General features: G+C 44.7%; 1 protein-coding gene across 1 annotated transcript in view; it reads right to left on the bottom strand.

Moving 5' to 3' along the window:
* Positions 1-20845, bottom strand: part of DLC1 (DLC1 Rho GTPase activating protein) — a 208890-nt gene extending 188045 nt beyond the window's left edge. The window contains exon 1 of the mRNA XM_043972513.1: positions 19805-20845. Coding sequence (XP_043828448.1) covers positions 19805-20833 — 1029 coding nt within the window. The 5' untranslated portion in view covers positions 20834-20845. The remainder of the gene's footprint in view (positions 1-19804) is intronic.
* Between the last annotated feature and the right edge of the window lie 1227 nt (positions 20846-22072).

Here is a 22072-nt window from a genome sequence, read left to right as displayed (position 1 = left end):
ATAGATTACTTATTTATTAAACACTTACTTTGTGCTAAACACTGTGCTAAGTACTGGGAATATGGACCCAAGCAAAAAGAAAGTCAGTCTCTGCTATCAAGAAGTTTACATTCCAATGGAAGAAAAAAGCACATGAGAGAGCTGAACAGATAGAGGCAGTGTGAGGAGGAGCATGAAGGGCTATCCTTCCCTCCTAGTTTTGTATCATCCGAAAATGTGAAAAATGTCTCATGGATGTCTCTCCAAATCATTCTTTTTTTAAATTATGAAAGTATTTTATTATTTTCCAGTTACAAGTAGAGATAGTTTTCAACATTTGTTTTTATAAGATTTCTAGTTTCAATTTTTTTCCCTCCTTGCCTCCCCAAGATAGCAAGTAATCTGATATAGGTTGCATATGTACAATAACATTAAACATATTTCTGCATTAGTCATGTTATAAGAGAAGAATAAGAGCAAAAAGGAAAAACCTCAAAAAAGAAAAACAACAGCACCAAAAACAAAAGAAATATTATGGTTCAGTCTGCATCGATATTCCACAGTTCTTTTTTTTTTCTTTCTGGATTTGGAGAGCCTTTTCCATCATGAGTCCTTTGGAACTATCTTGTACCAGTATATTGCTGAGAAGAATCAAGTCTATCACAGTTTATCAACATAATATTGTTGATACTGTGCACAATGTTCTCCTGGTTCTGCTCATCTCACTTATCATCAGTTCATGCAAGTCCTTCCTGGTTTCTCTGAACTTCTCCTGCTCATCGTTTCTTACAGCACAATAGAATTCTATTACATTCATATACCACAACTTGTTCAGCCATTCCCCAATTGATGGGCAGCCCTTCAATTTCCAATTCCCTGCCACCACAAAAAGAGCAGTTATAAATATTTTTGTATATGTGGGACCTTTTCCCTTTTTTATGATCTCTTTGGGAAAAAGACCCAATAGTGGTATTGCTGGGTCAAAGGGTATACACAGCTTTATAGCCCTTTGGTTATAATTCCAAATTTCTCTCCAGAATGGTTGGATCAGTTCAGAGCTCCACCAACAATGCATTAGTGTTCCAATTTTTCCACAGCTTCTCCAACATTTATTATTTTGCTTTTTTTGTCATATTAACTAATCTGATAGGTGTCAGGTGGTACCTCAGAGTTGTTTTAATTTGCATTTCTCTAATCAATTGTGATTTAGAGCATTTTTTCATATGGCAATAGATAGCTTTCATCTCTTTATCAGAAAACTGCCTGTTCATATTCTTTGACTATTTCTGAATTGGGGAATGATCTCCAAGTCATTCTTGTCACAGTCACTCTGGGCTCATCTCTCCAACATGCACCAGCACTGGGGGTGGAGGGGTGAGATGTTCAGTCCCCAGAGGAGTCATGGGGTACATCAATCGATGTACATCTATACATCTGTCTAGGAGAGGTGGCTATTCTCACATAAGCTCACAAACCTCCATCAGTGGATTTCACCAACAATCATTCAGTAGATTGATTTGGACCCATAGAACTTCCATACACTTTCTTTCTCCACAGAGTCCTCACCAAATTCACTCTGGGCTATGCTTTTGGGGTGAATGAGCCATCATTCCACTGCTCAGCTGGACTAGCACCTCACAGAGCTTTCTGTTTCCAACAGACAGATGGCTCATCCGGGCATATGCCTTCTAGGGAGGAGTATCTCAGCTGTTTGAGTCCATCAGCTGCTGAGCTGAGTTAGACAGGTTGCTCAACTTCTGAGCAGAGGCTGGGATTATCACCTCCTTAATCTTGGATCTCAGGCTTTCACTTAATGCAGTTTCAGATGGCATTAAGCTTTGCTGGCTGTTCATATTTGAAAGAATTGGAGACCTGTTCTACCACTGGGCAATGGTTGCTGGGCTGGGCTGGCCTGGGCCAGACAGATTGCTTGGTCACTGGGCTCTTCTCCCAAAGGGAGCAGCATCTCTGATGGACATTTGGGTCCTCTGAACTTCATGCACTTGCTCTTTGAAAGGCACCTGGAGTCTTTCAGCACCTTTAGCCACTGGATTGGCTGGAGAGTACGGTGCCCTTTTTACCTGAAGTCCTACTGTGTTCTCTGAACCAGCCAATGACTCTTAGCCCAGGATTGACTGACACTTCTCCTCTTTGACTTCCTCAGAGCCTCAGCTCTAGGCACGAAGAGTCCAACTTCTCCTCTTTGATAATCCTTTCTCATCCAAAGGTAGTGACTAAGAGTACCTACTAAGGTAAGGTATTCTGTCTTAGCATTTTGTAAACCTCAAGCATTATAGAAATGCTGTATTATTGTTGTGATGATGATCATCATCATCACATGATAGTGTTGATGGCGCTGATGGCCCAGTGGTCACCATTGCTCTCCTGGTGCTCAGCAGCCCAGCACAGAACAAATCATCTTTCACTCTCAAACTCCACAAGGCCATGGGAGGGATTCATTTGACTAAATTGGCTGGCCCTCATGGCCAGCTCAGTGGCCACTTGTTGGTCTACTTCCGGGCTGCTACATGGACCCGTGGATAACAAGGCACACATTAAGGCCTATGGTGTGGATGTCCTAGGGCTGGAGCTACTCATGGGTAATATCTGTAATCTTAGGTGAGGTTGTTGTTGACTGGTTTCAGTCATGACCCATTTGGGGGTTTCTTGGCAGAGTTACTGGAGTGCTTTGCCATTTCCTTCTCCAGCTAATTTTACAGTTGAGGAAACTGAGGCAGACAGGGTGAAGTGACTTGTTCAAGGTCACACAGCTCCTAAGTGTCTAAGGCCAGATTTGAACTCAGGAAAATGAGTCTTCCTGACTCCAGGCCTGGCCCTCTCTCCACTGTGTCACTTAGATGTCTTTTATGCCAGGGACAAACTTCAAAGCAATAGTATATGCTGAACAAGACCCCAGTGGGGAGGGGCTCTCCCTGACATCCCAAGGACCGCAGGGATGGTAACTCAAAGAGGCTATAGACCTGGGCATGGAGGGAGGGGAAGCTTGCCAAGAGCCCCAAGGAAACCTAGGTGGCACAGTGGATGGAGTGTGGGAGGGTCCTGCAGTCAGAAAGACCTGGGTCCAGATCTTGCCTCAGCCCTGGGTTCCAATGTGACCTCAGACACTCACTCGCTGTGTGACCTTGATTGAGTCACTTCACCCGCACTTACCTCAATGTCCTTTTCTGTAAAATGAGGAAAATCATGCACTTATTTCTCAGGGCTACTGTGAGGTCCCAAGGAGAGTCTTTGTAAAGCTCTTTGCAAGCCTTAAAGCATTAGATAACCCCCCACGATGGGCAGGGAGGGGAAAAGAGGGGGGAAGCTCCGCCACCCTGGGGTGGAAGGTCGTCCCAGCTCTATACCTCAGCACCACAGAGGTCTTGGGGTGGCTATTTTCTGTTTCAGTACCCGAGGCAGCCTTGAAGCCATGCACACAATGGGACCCAGGGAGCCCCACAAAGGCTCCCGGGCCCTTGGTCATGACAAAGCCTTAGTTAGATGGTAACGACATACTATCTCAGGAAGGGAGTAAAAAGACCTATGGTCAAACCCACAATCAGAGGGCATCCAATTTCTTTTCTTTTTAAACTTGAGGTTGGACCTTTGAGTGGTCAAGGTTATTTGCTAAAATAAAAGTCCTTGGAATAAGGGGATGGTCTTTCTTTTTAGTATCTACAAAATGAGCTATGCTATCTACCTCACAGGGTCACAGGGAGGAAACTTTTATAAAACTTAAAGTATTGTGCATCATTTAAAATATGGTGGGACTAGGCTGGGATTTTCTAAAATATTGCTACTTATAAATTAAAGGCTATTGCACCAGTAAAAAAAAAATAAATGTGTATTGGTTGACTGACTAGTTCTTAGGATATAGAATGGGAGTCCTGGACCATTTTGGTCTCTAGCTTCTGGAAATGTCCCAGTCCTTCAAAATCTTTTCTTTTTCTCTTTTTTCTTTCTTTCTTTCTTTCTTTCTTTCTTTCTTTCTTTCTTTCTTTCTTTCTTTCTTTCTTTCTTTCTTTCTTTCTTTCTTTCTTTCTTTTCTTACTTTCTTACTTTTTTTTTTGCAGGGCACTGAGGGTTAAAGGACTGTGCATACCCTTTGACCCAATAATACCAATACTATAGGTCTGTATCCCAAAGAGATCATAGAAAAGGGAAAAGGAACCGCACATACAAAAATATTTATAGCAGCTCTCTTTGTGGTGGAAAAGAATTGGAAATTGAGGGAATACCCATCAATTGGGGAATGGCTGAACAAGTTGTAGTATATGAATGTAATGGAATAGTATTGTGCTGTAAGAAATTACGGGCAGTAAGATTTCAGGAAAACCTGGAAAGACTTCAGTGGACTGATCCTGAGTGAAGTGAGCGGACCAGGAGAACATTGTACACCGACATGCAACATTTTATGATGATCAACTGTGGTAGATTTGCCTCTTCTCAGCAGTGCAATGATCCAAGACAATTTCAAAGAACTCATGATGGAAAATGTCTTCCATATCCAGAAAAAAGAACTGTGGATTCTGAATGCAGATTGAACCATACTGTTTCTACTTTTTGGTGGTTGTTTTTTTTTCTTTTTTGAGGTTTTCCCCTTGTGTTCTGATTCTTCTTTTACAATGTGACTAATTCAGAAATATGTTTAATGTGATTGTACATATATAACCTATATCAGATTGCTTTTATGTCTTGGGGAAGGGGGAGTGAGAGAAAAATCTGGAACTAAAAATCTTTTGAAAACAAATGTTGAGGGGCAGCTGGGTGGCTCAGTGGATAAAGCACTGGCCTTGGATTCAGGAGAACCCGAGTTCAAATCCAGCCTCAGACACTTGACACTTACTAGCTGTGTGACCCTGGGCAAGTCACTTAACCCTCATTGCCCAGCCCTGCCCAAAAGAAAAAAAAACAAATGTTGAAATGTTACATGTAACTGGAAAATAATAAAATAGTTTTATGATCAAAAAATTTAAAAACTTATTTTTTTTAAAAGAACCTCTTCCTATATACACTCTACCTCCCCATGTAGACTAGAAGCCCGTTGGAGGCTAAGACCACAGGGCTTGGCCCATCTGCCATGCTGCTCCCAGAAAGCCCAGGTACTGGTCTGAGTCTGCACCTGTTGTAGGCAGCACATTGCTAGAGAGCAAGGGAGCTGGAGAGTTAGCCAGGTGGGCTGAGCCTCTAATGTGTGGCTTTCTTTCCACTTTCTCCTTCCTCAAGGGAATGGCTTTCCTTCTGTTCTCAGCCCACCACAAGTGGCTGACTAGCATTTAAAGAGAGCTGGGTAGTGCAGTGGTTAGTATTGAGCCTGGAGTCAGGAAGACCTGAGTTCAAATCAACCTCAGAGACTTATTAGTTGTGTGACCTTGAACAAGCCCCTTCACCACCCTCAGCTTCAATTTCCTCATATATAGAATGGCAAACCTTAAAGTGCTATATTAAAGCTTGCTATTATAAGCCAGTCAATAAGCATTTATTAAGTACCTACTATGTGCCAACACCTTGCTAAGAGATGAGGATCCAAAGAGAGTCAAAAGGTAGTCCCTGCTCTACAGCAGCTCACACAGACTGATGGGGGAGATGACATGCAAACAGCGAGGTACAATGGAGCTAGAGATGGGAGAAATAGGAGTTAGTGAACAGAGGGATTTGTTGTTGTTCTGTCATTTCAATTGTGTCTGACTTTTTGTGATCTCATCATTTGAGATTTTCTTGGCAAGATATTGGAATGGTATTCCTCAAATATATAGAAAACTGTCAAATTATAAGAATAAGTCATTCCCCAATTGAGAAATGGTCAAAGGATGTGAACAGGCAGTCTTCAGATGATGGAATCAAAGCTATTTATAGTCATATGAAAAATGCTCTAAATCACTATTGATTAGAGAACTACCAATGAAAATAACTCTGAGGTATCACCTCATACCCATCAGTTTGGGTAACATGACAGAAAATGAAAATGATGTGTCAGAGAAGATATGGGAAAATTGGGAACCTAATGCATTGTTGGTGGAGTTGTGAACCGATCCAACCATTCTGAAGAACAATTTGGAACTCTGCCAAAAGGGCTATCAAACTGGGTATACAGACCATTAACAGGTATGTATTCTAAAAAGATCATCACAAAGGGAAAAGGATCCACATATACAAAAATATTGCTAGCAATATTTTCTTTGGTAGCAAAGAATTGGCCATATGGGGATGTCCATCAATTGGGAAATGGCTGAATAAGTTGTGGTATATGAGTGTAAAGGAATAATATTGTGGTGTAAAAAATGATGAACAGGCAGATTTCAGAAAAACCTGGAAAGACTTAAGTGGATTGATGCTGAGTGAAGTGAGCAGAACCAGGAGAACATTGTACACAGTATCAACAACGTTGCGTGATGATCAATTGTGACTTGGCTCTTCTCAGCAATACAATGATCCAAGACAATTCTAAAAGACTCATAATGGAAAATGCTTTCTATATCCAGAGAAAGAACTTATGGAGTCTGAATGCAGATTGAAGCAGACTATTTTCACTTTTTTGTGTTTTTGTTTTTTGTGTTTTTTGTTCTGTTTCTTTTTTCACAACATGACTAATGTGGATATGTTTTATATTATTGCACATGTATAACCTATATCAGATTGCTTTTACTGTCTTGGAGTTAGGGAAGGGGAGGGAGGGAGAAAAATTTGGAATTCAAAATCTTTCAAAAAATGAATGTTGAAAATTGTTTTTATATCTCATTGGAAAAATAAAATACTAATAAAAACAAAAACAACAAAAAAGGTATTGGAGTGGTTTGCCATTTCCTTCATTTTACACATGAGAAATGGAGGCAGAAGGGTTGTGACCTGCCCAGGATCACACAGCTAATAAATGTCAGAGGCCAGATTTGAACTCAGAAAGATGTTTTCTTGACTTCAAGCCCTGTACTCTATTCACTGTGCCACCTGACTATCCCTTAACAGAGGGAAAGCATTAGAATTAAGGGGGATCAGAAGGCTTCTTGTAGAAGGTGGGATTTTAGATGAGATGTAAAGGAAACCAGGGAAGTCAGTAGGGGGCTAAGGAAGAGGGAGAGTGGAAATGCGAAGTTGGGAGATGGGAGGTAGAGTGTTCTTGGCCATTCAGACAACCAACAATTGAAGCCCATGGCATTGCTTTGAACTGAAGAGATGACCAGGGGCCAGGTTGGGTGAGAGTTCTTCCCCTGGTTTTGCTCTGGTAGCAAATCCAAAAGAGATCCTTGAAGATAGAGGGACAGCCCTCACCCACCTGATGTGAGAGCAGGGATATGCCTCTGTAGACAAAATACCATGGACCTGGAAAGATTCCTCAATCAGCTAGCTACCTTTGCTGTCACTTCCACAGTTCTCTGAGGTGCTGGGATGATTCATTTTTCTTCCTTCATCACTACTTACAATGACCCAACTAAAAGTAACTCAGCCACTCTAGTTGTAAACCACCCTTTTAGAGCACAAACTTTTGGAGAGCAGGGATGACATTACTTTTCATTTTTGTGTTGTCTGCTTAGAATAAAGTGCCTTTGTGAATAGTGGGTGATTGTTAAGTGGGAGGGAGGGAGGGAGAAAGGGAGAAGAAAAGGAAGAGAAGGAAAAATGGAGAAGAGGAGGGAAGGGATGGATAAGGGGGAGGGAGGGATAGCTAGAGGGAGGAAGCAAAGATGGGAGAAAGGAGAGAGAGAGAGAGAGAGAGAGAGAGAGAGAGAGAGAGAGAGAGAGAGAAAGTTAGGAAAGTACAATACATAGATTACTGAAGAATCTGTGTTCATCTCTGAGGAAAACTTACTTTTTTCTGAATCTCTCTCTCTCTCTCTCTCTCTCTCTCTCTCTCTCTCTCTCTGTGTGTGTGTGTGCCTTTTCTGAGGCAGACATTTCAAGAACAAAACAAAAAACCCAATCTCTTGCCTTGCTCCATGAGGCTGACCTGAATCCATTTTAAGAGAGTCATTGAAATCTGACTTTTCTCTCCCTCTTGGTCTCCGGAGGATTTTCTGAGGCCTGGGAAACTCTTGTTTATGGGCTTGCTCTCGGCCTCACTCAGGCTCTTTTCTCCTCTCTGGGTTTTTCTTTCTGAGACAGGAAGCTGGGGGTGTTGACCCTGTATCTGGAAGGCTCCCAAAGCCGACTGAAGGTGGTCTCTTACAAACACTCCCAAGCTTCTGAGGCCATCCCAGCTTTTCAGGGGGCCAGATCCCTAAATATGGCCCTGTCTCCTTCTCTCACAACTGTGAGATGACTGACTCTTCCCAGCTCTCTCTAAAGCTTCTTATGAAATAAAGATCAGGGCTTTGCTTAATTGGATTCCACAGTTATTCTGCTGAAGAGAGGCTGACTCATCATCTAAGACCCTGCTTACACAACCCTCTATGTTCGACACCAGCTCTGGGGACCTCCCATCCCTGCAGAAACCTCAGAGCCAGGCCTGTTACCCTTTCCCATAGTCTTGATGGTGACCCTTTGCTACCAATAGAAGGAAGAAAAATAATATTATGAAAAACAACATGACTTCCTGTGAGCAAGGGAAGCCACACATTCCAAAGGACACAGAAGTAAGATTGTCGGGGATTTTGATGCATGCCTTTAACAAAAAGCTTAAGGATGCTGGGGAAGGGCTGTCAAGTAATCAAAAAGTATAATTTTCTTCCTCATTTTGTTACATTTGCTGCACTTGACAGCCCACCTCTCTCCCCATACAGCTTTGTTCCCATGGGGATTACCCTGGATCAGAATTTCTTAATCCTCAAACCTTTTGACCTATCCCATCATGAAAAGCTCTCTCCGTCCTCTGAGCTCTTTATCATTCATTTACCATTCATATATTACTGCCATATGTTACTCCCATCCTCCCCTAGTATCTCAGTAAAGGGTAGAGCTAACCCCAGCTTCTTAAAGATCATGCCCTGAGGACCAGTGGAACTTTTCTATTAGACTTGAGGCTGAACCCTTCATTATGTATTGTCTCCCTTCATTAGAATGTGAGCTCCTTGAAAACAGAAGTTTTTTTATTTGTAACCCCACCATTTAGTGCATAGTAAGGGCCTACAAATGATCATTCATTCATTTATTCATTTGTGTATTCCTTCATTCGTTCATTCGTTCGTTCATTCATTCATTCATTCATTCATTCATTCACGTCAGTGGAGATAATGTCAGTCCTTAGCTGACCCCAAGCTGGAAAGGTTTTAGATACAGGCCTGTATGTATCTATTGTCCAAAGACCAGCCTAGCTGAGGTCACAGGGACTTATCACTGGAGAGTTTGTCACCAAGAGACAACCACATTAATTTTTTTAACCACTCCAATTCAAGAATAACTTCCACAAAACAGGGCAGTGTTGCCACGGGGTCTTGTTTTCAGTATTACAAATAAAACCAAAGGGGGCAGCTAGGTGGCACAGTGGATAGAGCACCGGCCCTGGAGTCAGGAGTACCCGAGTTCAAATCCAGCCTCAGACACTTAACACTTACTACCTGTGTGACCCTGGGAAAGTCACTTAACCCCAATTGCCTCACTAAAAACAACAACAACAACAAATAAAACCAAAGATTCAATCCTACTCAACAACTCTTGTTGAAGTGCCAGGGGGCAGATGGTGCATAGACCAGGAGCTAGGGGAAATAACTTTTTTATTTGTTTTTTTGTTTGTTTTTGTTTGTTTGTTTGTTTTTTTAGTGAGGCAATGGGGGTTAAGTGACTTGCCCAGGGTCACACAGCTAGTAAGTGTTAAGTGTCTGAGGCTGGATTTGAAATCGGGTACTCCTGACTCCAGGGCTGGTGCTCTATCCACTGCACCATCTAGCTGCCCCTGGAAATAACATTTTTAAAAAATAGGTCAAGATCAGGCATTCTTCTTGATGCCATTAATCTTTTCTAGACTATTGAGAAGATCCATTATTCCACAAATGCATTTGCAAGAGGCTACTTGGTGCCCCTTCTGGACAGGGGGTGACCTCAAAAAGCCTTGGGGAGCCTGGCTTTCCCAAGACATATCCCAACATAGATTTAAGAGGGCATCATATGGAAGTGTGATCAAGAAGAAGAAAGACAAATACTAGTGAGTTCCTCCCTTCGGTCCAGGAGATGAGGCACCAGGGAAGGTGATGCTGGTTTTCCCCAGTCAGGAATCCCTCATACCTTTCTCCTGAGGTCCTGCCAAAGCTCAAGTGCCTTCACATAACCTCTCTTCCTTACCTGATAACGTCCTCTCTCCCATGACATTTTCCCTTGAGATACTCTCCTTCTTCCCCATACATTTGGCCATTTATCACACCTATGTACACCTGTATCAAGGTCCACAGTGATCATAAGGTCAAAGAGAGGGAATCTCTCATTCCCATTGCTAGGTTCAGTGACATGGGCTGAAGCCTCACACTGTTCTGGTGGGAGTTCTGTGGTAGAGAACACCTCTGGGTGGTTTCTTGGGGACTTTAGCCTTCACAACACATCGCCCATTTTGGACCCACCCAGGACACTGAGGAAGGGACCACTAGGAAAGGCTCTACAGATGCTAAAAATACAGGAAAGGGGAAGAAGATGAGGAGCACTGAACAGAACTGGGTCAGAACAAATTGGCTTCAGGGGAGAAAGGGCAAGATGGCTATTCAAATAAGGCAGAAGCTCAAACCACATTTCCACCTTCCAGACTTTCCTAGTTGGAGATACTCTCGGGAAAGCCTCCTTCTCCTTTTTCTTCTCAGGATTTTAAAAGGACATGTTCAGGTGCCAATGACCAGGTCACTCTCATCAAGCTGAGGGTGGGCTGTATGTGATTTTGGGGGAGAGCTCTTTTCCGTATTCTGGGTACAGGGCAGCTGGGAGAGGCAGCCTGGACAGAAGATGTTGGGGGTTGGGGAGGGTGCTAGGGCAAAGGAGCCCCAGCCCAGGCAGGAGCTCAGCAGGGTGGGGTGGAGAGGGCTTGGAGAGAGGCTATCTATCCTCTGGGTCTGTAGTAGAGCCTGGGAGATAGGAGCTGGGCAGAGGCATCAGCCAGGATGCCAAGTAGACACTGGCATGCAGAGAGCTCATCTGTCCCCAGCAGAGGGCCTGATTTGTCACTCTTGGAACAATGGAAAGAGTGCTGGTTCTGGGATCTGAACACCCATCTTCCAGATGCGACTTTGGCCAAGAATTACTATTTATGGGTCTCAGTTTCTTTGCCTTTTAAATTAGGTGAGTGAAAAGTGCCTGGCATACAGTGGGCACTTGACAAATGCTCAGTGCTTTGACTAAACAGCAGCTCTAAGCCAATTAATCTAGCACACAGGTAAAGAATAGCATTTGTAGAAAAGGTTTGCAAAGCATTCTACATACCATCTCATTAGACACTCTTAATAACCTTGGCATGGAGGGGCTATTATCATCTCCATTTTACAGATGAAGAAATGGAGGCCCAGAGAGATGAAAGGACTTGCCCTGGCTCATGTAGCTAGCAAGAGTCTGAGGCAAGAGTCGGACCTAAGTCATCTTAAATGCTAAATTTGGTGCTCTACCTGCTGTCCCACCTAGCTGCCTAAATATCACCCATTCTTGCCATAGTGATAGTGTAATATACAATAGTGTAATATACAGTCTATGCATGTAAAAATGTATCTATGTATGTGTAGACATATTCACATATCCAAATATCAACATATCTATGTATCTAAGCATGTATCCATGTATGCATTTATCTGTCTCTCTCTCCCCTCCCCCTCCCCCTCTTCCTTCTCCTTCTACTCCTCCCCCCCATTCCCCTCCTCCCCCCCATTCCCCTCCTCCCCCTCTCCCTCTTCCTTCTCCTCCTCCTCCTCCTCCCCTTCCTCCTCCTCCATCCCCTCCTTGGGCTCTGTTGCTCCTGTTCCCACCATTTCTGGGAATATGGAAAACAATGCCCTACTCACAACAGGCTATTCCCTTCCCAGGGGAACAAGCTCTATCACTGTTCCCATTTTAGCAAGGACATGCCCCAAAGGATGGCGACAGAGGCAGAAGTGGGATGAGGGATGAGTAGGGAAGTGCCATCTTGCACCCTATTAAGGTGGGGAATACTACTGCTTATATCAAAGCAAAAGGGGCTAGGGTCTTTGGGGTGGCCGAGTTGGTCAAGTATTATACTTGGAATCAGGAAGACCTGAGTTCAAAACTCTCCACTGACACATTAGTTACCATGTGATTGTAGGCAAGCCATAACTGTATGGACCCATTTTGCTCATTTGTGCAATGGGGACGATGTCTGTAATGCTTACTTCATTTGTTTCTTGTGAGACTTAACTGTCATAATGGATGCCGTGTGCCTTGTGAGCTTGAAAATCCCAAAGAAATTTCAATTATTACTGATGATCTTGAAATTATCTTACAACTCAGGGAACAGAGAAAAAACAGGATCTCAGAGTGGGGGGGGGGAGGGCCTCAGCAGGGTTCTACTATAACTTGTCACTGCACAGGAACCACCCTCACACATACCAGGTTGCACCACTGATGGGGACTGGTGTCTCCATTCTCTATGTGCTTGTTAGGTAATTACCCTGATGTTGAGTCTCAATCCACCTCTTTGCAGCTTTTTTCCAAGGCTCCTAGATCTGTGCTCTGGGGGTCAGATACAAGTGTGACCCTTCTTGTACAGGGTAGTCTCCTGGTGCCACTCCCAGGTCTCTCATCATCACTGCCTGTGACTGTGCTCAGCTTCCCACCCACTGGCTTCCTACAAAGCTCCAAGTCAATAAGCAGCTGATATTGCCACCTACAGAATGCTCTAAGTGCTCCCCCACAGCAGGCCACCCTAAGGCCCTGAACTGCCCTGAAGGGAAGGAGAGAGGGCTGGTCCTGGGCTCTGCCCAACACCAAAAGAAAGGCATCAAAAAGAGAACTCTGCTTATGGGGGAAAGTCTGGGCTGCTTGTCCTTTCACAAGAAGCTGGGGCCAGATGAGCTCTGCTCTGGACCAGGTACTGTGTAAGGGCAAACCCAGTGGAACGTGATGAATGAGCTGAAGCCAGAGGACATGGGTCCAACCCTGGCTCCATCCCTGATGTGATATGGGATCCTGGTCAAGTCCCTTCCCCTCTCTGGGCCCCCTCTTTCCCAGCTGCAAAATGAAGTCATCAGGCCTGAGCTTTCTAAATGTCTCTGCCTGGTTGACGTGACTCAGTAAGCTCTGACATGTAGCCAGCTGGGTGGGTTTTTTTAAGTGTGTGTATGTGTGTGGGGGGAGTGTTTTTGTTTTCCCAGGTTTCCTCCCCACAGTAGCTTATGTTTGGCACAGCCCACCATACACACTCTGGGATTGGACCCCATGGTCAACATTGTGCCTTCCTCAATGTATAAACTGACTTTCTCTCCAGCAGGCATCCAAGAAGACCTTTTAACAGAACAGCCCACAGTGGATCACAGCTGGAGGAGTGGGAAGCACATCTGTCTTCTCTGACAATGTATGGAAAGGACCTCCAGTTCCCATGAGGCTGTTTCCTGACCCAGTGAAGGCAAACACTGCAGTGATTATTTCAAACAAAGGACTTCCTCTGAGCAGGGTCCCCAGGGAGCTGCAGGCCTAGATCCCCACGGAGCCAGCCTTCTCCTGCAGCTGTGACATCAGGGCTAAGGAGGAGGACTGACAGAAACTCTTCTGAGAGGGAGGCACAGCGGGAACCTTGGCAGGGAAAATCTCCTGGCACGGTGAAGATGGAGAGTCTTAAACGTGCCCCCAGATGATAAAGACCTCTCTGCTCCGAGGGGCAGGTCCTGGAACAGGATAATTCTCCCGTGTGGCCAGAGCCGCCTTTTCTTCCCGCTCCCTCGTCAGTACGGCATGACTGAGTGCACTGGGGCAGTTGGGGCTCAGCTCTGGGAGCCAGGGCTGACGCCAGAAGTGGTGTCCTCACCACCATCACTGGGTTAAAGGGTCGGCAGCTGCCACAAAGGACAAGGGAGAGGTCCCCGTCATGTGTCTGGGCAGGAACCGGGCCGTGAGAATTCCCAGGTCAGGAAACCTGGCTTAGCCTCCTAACCCGAACACTTCTCTCAGTGCCAGGGCCTCCTCGCCCTCCTGCCACCCCTGGGGCTTTGTCCCCATGGAATAACCCTCTGTAAGGCCTCTGCCCTTTCTCTCGCTGAGGAGCCGAGCCAGCCCGCCTTCATTCCCCTCTGGGCCTGCCCTCTCCTCCACCCTCCCCCAGCCCAGCAGCTCCTCCTAGGCACAAACTGGCCTTGCTTGGATTTGGAGTGCCTAACACCACGCCCGGCACACAGCAAGCACTTAATAAATGTGTGTTTTTATCTATCATTCCTCCTGCCATTAATCCCTCCTCATTCTTGGACTGGGCTCACTGTCTATCTGAAGTGCTTGCCTAAGAGGGTACACACATACACACATACACACACACACACACACACACTCTCACACATGCACACACATGCACACATACACTCCTACATACACACTCTCACATATGCACCCACTCATGCAATAATGCACACATACACATGCACTCGCACACATGCACTAACATGCACATGTGCATGCATGCACACACATGCAAGCACATGCTCATACACACTCTCACATATGCACCCACATGCACCCACACACTCATACACACACTCTCACATATGTACACACTCATGCAATACATGCACTCACACACGTATTCACACCCACACACCCATAGGCATCCATTTTTGCTTGTGTTTTTCTTTTTCTTTTGGGTAGTGTTTTAAGTATTCATGCAATGAGTCTACAATCAGGAGCATCCAAGGAAAGTCCATCAATGGGGTTTCCATCCTCCATTCTTCTCTCCATTCTTTTCTTTTTCCTTCCCAACAGAAGGAATATGTCATAGGTACCATAGGGGTTTTACAAAAGGAGACCTCAGAAGACAGTGGCAGGGTGAGAAGACTGGATGTCGGACTTACAGAAATGAATGTGTGACATGAAAGATGTTATCATGGAAAACCTGGTTTGGGACAGAGGAACCACAACTAAGAATGTACAGAGGGGAAGAGCCTGAGCTCTTGGGATCTCCCTGAAGAAGAGCTTTTCTGCATCAGTTAAAGGTCTGCAGCACTTTTTATAATCAGATCTTTACTATTCCCTTATCTGTGGCTGCCTGGGCAGGAGGGGAACATCCTGGCCTCCTTGAGGAGCCCCTCCATGGTGCTCCAGGTACCCTCTCTCACCACCCACAATTCCACAGCAAGAATCTTGCTACCACCCAGACACCTTTCAAGTTCTTCCCCTCTCCCTACTTTCTAGGCACACACACGGTTGCCTGATACCCTGGGAGTACTCTACCCAAAGGCTGAGCCCCTATTGACCATGATCTCATTCCATCATAACTTTCCTATCACAGTGATTCTGACCCCCTGAATGTCATTGTTTAAATACCATTCTCCTTCTACCATCGACAGATTGTTGTATAACCTCAACTGGGCCCTCATTGCTGCAAGGCAATCCTCCTGTATTCACTATCCCATGCTCCATAGCAGCTCTTGCAAATCTTTTTATCTCTCCTCAAACCTCCCATGGCTCCTCCTTCCTCCACTTTCTCAGCAGAGGGTCTTACTCCATATTTCACTGGAAAAAATTGAGGCCATCCAAAGAGAGCTCCATCTTCTCCTTTTCCCTCATCTTACGTTCCCTAGATGCTTTCTGCCACTATCTCCTCCATCCACTGTCTCACATCAAGGGTGTCCCTTCTCTTTACCAAATGGCCCTATTCCATCCCATCTCCTACAGATTTCCCCCTCTATTATCCTCACTTTCTCCTTTGCCCTCAATCTCTTCCCTACTGCCTACAAACATGTTCATACTCAAACAAACAATTCTCACCTGATACTTCCATCCCTGCTAGCTATCATCCCATATCTTCACTTCCTTTTGTGGCTAAATTCTTTGAGCAGGTTGTCTACAATAGGTGCCTCCATTTACCTTCCTTTTACTCTCTTCTTAACTTTGCACCTTGACTTCCAACCTCACTATTAAACTAAAACTGTTCTCTCCAAAGTTACCAATGATCTTTTCATTGCCTAACAAGATGGCCTTTTCTCAGTCCTTGTCCTTCTTGACCTATCTGCAGCCTTTGACACTGTTGATCATGCTCATCTCCTGGGCACTCTCTTCTTTCTAGATTTTTATGACATTTGCTCTCTCCTGGTTCTCTTCACACCTATTGGACCACTCCTCAGTCTTCTTTAAGAGTCTTTATCTAGGTTATGCCCCCTAACTCTATGTATCTACTAAGACTCTGTGCTGGAGACTCTTCTCTTCTCCCTCCCCATTTTGCTTGTTATCTCATGATCTGAGGTATTTAGCCCTGATATCCCTCCTAACTCCCATTTTCATGTCCCTAATTGCCTATTGGACATCTCAAGCTGAACATCCCCCATACATCTTAAATTCAAAACTTAATTCCAGACCTTTCCTTCCAAACCCTCCTCCCTTTCCAATTTCCCCTCTACTTTCAAGGACACCACTATCTTCCCAGTCACTCAGACATATAGCCTAAGTGTTATCCTTTATTCTTCACTCTCTTTCATCATCCCCCTCCCCCAATATGTAATCAGTTGTCAAGTTCTGCCAATTCTATCTTTATAACATCTCTTGAACATGACTCTTTTCCTCAGATGCAGCCACCACTCTGGTGCAGGCCCTTATCATCTCACAGCCAGCTTATTACAATAGCCTGCTGGTGGGCCTGTCTGCCTTAAATCTGTCCATTCCTCAGACTGACCTTCTTAAATGTCAGGTCTGGTCATATTACATATTCTTTCCCCCTCTTCTCCAAACTCACTCTTATGGTTCCCTAAAATCTCCAGAATTAAATAGAAAATCCTCTGTTTAGCATTCAAAGCCATTTTTTCCCAAACATTTATATAGTACCTACTGTGTACAAGGCTTGAGGGAGATACAAAGATAAATATGACTTATTGCCTAACCTCAACAGAGCTTTTAATCATGCAAAACATTTCCATGTTAGTCAGGTTGTGAAAGAAAACAGACATAAAAAACTTTAGAAAGGGGAACTGAAAAAATATACTTCCATCTGTATTCAGATACCATTAGTTCTTTCTCTGTAGATGGATTGCATTTTTCCTAAGTCCTTCTGATAGCATCCCACTCATCATTTCTTTCTTTCATTTTTTTTGGTGGGGCAATGAGGGTTAAGTGACTTTCCCAGGGTCATACCCACTCATCTTTTCTAACAGCTCTTTGGCCATAGTTCCAAATTGCTCTACAGAATGTTTGAATCAGTTTACAACTTTACCAAGAGTGTATTAATGTCTCATTTTCCCCATAACCCCCACAACATTTGTCATTTTCCTCTGCTGTCCTATTATCCAATCCAATAGGTATGAGGTAGTACCCAGAATTATTTTGACCTGGATCTCTCCACTCAAAGCCTTTCTTAATTAATGTGTGTTCAGGAAGAGTTGGCCTAGTTCTGACCCCCTCCCAGGCACAAATTTCAAATAGCACCAAAAGAGAAAATGTGAACACATTTGTTTCTTACAAATTGGCATTGGAACAATAGATTTACACAAAGCATTCATAAAGTCTGTGCTGTGTGCCATGCACCATGCTAAGCACTGAGAATACAAATAGAAATCAAAAGATAGGGGCAGCTAGATGGCACAGTGGATAAAGCACTGGCCCCGGATTCAGGAGGATCTGAATTCAAATCTAGCCTCAGACACTTGACACTTACTAGTTGTGTGATCCTGGGCAAGTCACTTAACCCCCATCGCCCTGCAAAAAAAGAAATCAAATGATAGTGTCTGCCTACAAGGAATTTATATTGTAGTAGGTTAAAGCGGCTGCTCTTTCATAAAGCAACACTTGATATCACCTCCTGGTGATGGAGAAAGGGACAAAGCTTAATGGCACCAGAAATAACAAAATCAAGAATGGTCCTTGTTTTCTTCTGAAGACAAGAGGGTGAGAGATGTTTCAGGGAGATGCCATCACTAGACAAAATGAAGATCTGATTCCATCCAAAATTCTGACCAAGTCATTGATAACAAGTGCCCACTACAGGAGACCTCAGAAGTCACCTAATCCATTCCTCTAATTTTCTGCAGTTAATATAGGGCTTTTCTCAGACACAAAGAGGCAGAACCCAGAATTCAGACCAGGTCTTCTGACTTTAAATTCAAAGTTTTTTCCATTTTGTTACACTGCCTTTGTAAATAAGATGCTCTCCACATGGACAAGATAAAGACAAGGGGAGGATGGCATATGATGGTGGAACTGACCTAGCTGACTGGCCAGAAACAAAGAATAATTATTAATAGATTGATGCAAAATTGGAAGGAGGTCTCTTGAGGAATGCCCCAGGGGGCTGTTCTTGGTTCTGTGATCCTTCACATTTTCATCATGCCGAGGCGGCGGGATCATCAAACTTTCAGAAGGTCCACAGTGGGGAGCAATAGCTCACATGATTAGACCTAGGTAGGTTAGAACATCTAATAAGAGGAGATTCCATAGGAGTAAATACAACATCTTACACTCAGGTTAAAAAAAAAAACCTTACTTTTTGAGAAGAGGTAGGAGTGACCAGATAGTAGTTTGAGAAAGATTTGGAGGTTTTAATGTGGTTCAGTGAGTGCAATATGGCCACCCACCAAGTTAATTTAATGTTAAGCTTCATTAAAAGAGGAATGGAATTTATAACTGGGTTGGTAGATTGTAAACTCTTTGAAGGTAGGGGCTATTTCAATTTTGTGTTTGACTCACGTGAGATGATATCACACATATAAGTCAGTTAATCAATGTTGAATCCAACTGGGAAAGCCTCAGGGCTCTGTTCTGGTAAAGATCCATCTGGCAGAGACAATCAGCTCTGGCAGCCATGCTTTTGAAAGTGCATTGATGAGCTGGAGAGCATCCAGCTTGAGGTGAACCACCTAAAAGTCATGGGTTATGTGGGGATTAGTTGGAGGGCCAAGGGACCTTAAACCTGGAAAAGAGAAGGGAGGGGATGGAGGATAACTATTTCTAGTTACTGGAAGGGCTGCCACGTGGCTGAGGAATTAAACATGTCCAGTTTATCCCCAGATAATCAAGGGCAGTAGAGGAGAGTCACAAAGAGGCTAATTCTGACTGGATTTCAGGGAAAGTCCTGGAGCATTTTGAGCTGTCTTAAAGTAGTATGGACTGCCTAGGGAGGGGGAGGTGGTGGAGAGATCCTGTTCCTTGGAGGTCCTCAAACAAAAGCTCAGTGGTGCCTCGTTGCGGGTTTTTTTTTTTTTTTTTTTTTTGCAGGGCAATGAGGGTTAAGTGACTTGCCCAGGGTCACACCTAGTAAGTGTCAAGTGTCTGAGGCTGCACTTGAACTCAGGTCCTTCTGAATCCAGGGCCAGTGCTGTGTGTCCCTGGGAAAGTCACTTCCCTTCCATTTACCTCCTTTTACTCATTTCTAAAATGCATACAATAATAACTCATCTCCTAGGCTGTGAGGATGAAATGAGAAAATATTTCCTGGCACATAGTAGTGCTATGTAAATGCTAGTTATCACTATTATTTTTAGATACCATCTGTGGTCCTTTCCAACTCAGTAATTTCACAGTAAAAAATATAGGGTCCTTACAAAACTTGCCTCAGAATGTCATTTAAAACCAGTATGAAAGACACGGTCAATGCACCAACATATATAGTATGGCCCAAACCAATAGAAAACCTCGAAGTTTGCTAATCAAGCAAGTCAGCAGTTACTTGCCCACCCAGGAACATCTCCTCCGGTGTCTTCCGTCCGAGCAGAGTAATAAGCTGGCTCACACTGGGAAGGTTTGCAAGGCCTCTGACTAAAGAATAACACTGTCCATGCACGGGTCTTACCTTTTGTTCTCGCATAGTGACTTGTGTGCCACAGGGTTCCCCAGGGGCTATGGGAGGTGTTCCATGTTCCAAGGGCAAGTCCTCTCTGGGGCTAGCATCTGGGGGGTGTTTGTTTTGAGGGTCACTGTGGGCGTGTGTGACACCACTTTTGTCCAGAGGGTGGAGACAATAGGGAAGCTCCCCAAAGCAGCTCCCAGAGTCTTCTGGTTGTGGTTGTGTCCTCCCAGAGCAGGGAGAGGCAAAGGACCCATCCTGCAGGGCTTCACCAGCAGGCCTCTCGCTGTTGTCTCTGATGGTATCAGCACATCTCCTCCGCTGCTGAGCAATCACAGCAGAATGGAGCAGCTGTTTCTCAGGCAGAATTTCATTTGTTCTCAGAGTCTCTGAGAAATCTCCTTCGGGAGCCTCTCTGACTTGACTTACTCTGAGGGTGCTGCCAAGCTCCTGCTTGTCTCCATTAGGGTCCCAGGTGGCTTTCTCTTTACTCTCTTCCATAAGAAAAGATGCATGGCCAGGTTCATTGGCTATCCCAAAGGCTCCCAAGGAGACTGGTGACTCCCGATCCTCCTCAGTGCCCAGGGGCATCTTCACAAAGCTACCTGCCCCATTCCTCCTCCACTGACTTTCCGTTTCCCTGTCTCCACTTGTCTGGTGGTTCACGGCACCCAACTTTGTCTCTGCATCACTCTCCTCATCAGAGACATGGACCAGAGTCTCTGTGCTGGCCTCCAGGGAAAGGAGGCTCTCCTCTCCACCACAAGTGTCATTTCCTTCCAGTTCTCTTGAGACATTTCCTAGGAGCTGCTCAGGGTAGTTGGACAGCTTTGAGGCCTGACAGCAGTCTGGCAGGGATGCCCACCTCTGGTGGTGGCTCCCAGTCAGAGCGCCTTCCTTCTCCATGTTCTTGTGCAAGCTATCAGCTACCAGCCCATGGTGGCATGCTGGGGTGGGGGCATCTGGATGAAGGAGCAATCCCATCCGCTGAGTGACGTGCTCTTCCCAGCTCCGCTTCCTGACTGCCACAGACATGTCCCTGCAGTCCAAGAGGGGACCCTGGATTTTTCTAATCCAAGGGATACCCAAGGAGGTTAGTTAGGTCATCAAAATCACCAGAAGAGATGAGAAGCTCTCAACATTTCCACACCTGTAAGGAAGACAGAAGAGTTAGGGCCAGATATATGTCCAAGGGTCAGTCAAGTCTCAAAGTTTGAGGGCAATTAAACAAGACTATCAATGTTACCTGAAAGTGGTATTTAAAAAACACCACCATTGGGGGGTAGGTAGGTGGTGCTGTGGATAGAGCACTGGACCTGAATTCAGGAGGACCTGAGTTCAAATCCAGCCTCAGACACTTGACACTTACTAGCTGTGTGACCCTGGGCAAGTCACTTAACCCCCACTGCCCCCACGAAAATAAATAAATAAATAAATAACACCACCATAATATGCCAAATGAGAGGCAGTGTGTCTTACTGGACAGGGAGCCTGAAAGACCTGGGTTCAAGTCCTATCTCTGATATACACAGACTCTATGACCTTCAGAAAGCCACTTAATCCCTTCATGTTTTGGCTATGCAACTCTAAGGCTATTAATCACGGTGAAGGTATCAGTCTACATTGGTAGAGGGAATTTCCTCATTAGGAGTTCCCTATGTAACTGCCATCACAGCTCCAGGACTTGTTGCTACATTTCTGTTAAATGGTTCCAATAGCTGTCATACTGTTACTAATAACACACCCTGTTTCTGCTTACAGACCCTGCCTTTCTAATTAGTCTCTTCCGTCTCTAATTAGTCCAATTAGTCTTGGGAAAGCAGGAACCCCCAGAGCAGTGACACCTTCCTCTTGGGAGTAGATCTGTGCTCCTTAGGATGGTACCATGGAGCCAGAGACAGAGAAGGAAGAAAGAGAAAGAAGAAAGAGAAGAGGGTGTATTGTCCCCCGCCTCCCTGAAGCTGGGATGATGATTCAGTAACGGACACTGAGAAGAAGTGGTCATTATGGTCGCTGGAAACCCAGAAGAGAGCAGTGTCATCAAAACCAGGAAGTAAGGAAATGTTCCCCAGGAGAGGGTGACGGTTAGTGAAGGATTGGAATGAAGGAAGAAAGGGTCGTCATGGGCTGGGAAGACCCTCATTCTCAGGCAGCTTTGGAGTGAGCAGCTTCAGTTGCATGCCAAGGACAGAAGGCAGAAGGCAAGAGTTCTGAAAAATCCTAGAGGAGACAATCAACGTGTGTAACAGCTTTATTCCTGGGAGTTTGGTGGCG

The sequence above is a fragment of the Dromiciops gliroides genome, chromosome 6 (genome assembly GCF_019393635.1).
Source record: "Dromiciops gliroides isolate mDroGli1 chromosome 6, mDroGli1.pri, whole genome shotgun sequence".
Classification (NCBI taxonomy): Eukaryota; Metazoa; Chordata; class Mammalia; order Microbiotheria; family Microbiotheriidae; genus Dromiciops; species Dromiciops gliroides.
The sequence above is the reverse complement of the archived record's forward strand: the minus strand, read 5'-3'. Positions and strand labels throughout refer to the sequence as shown.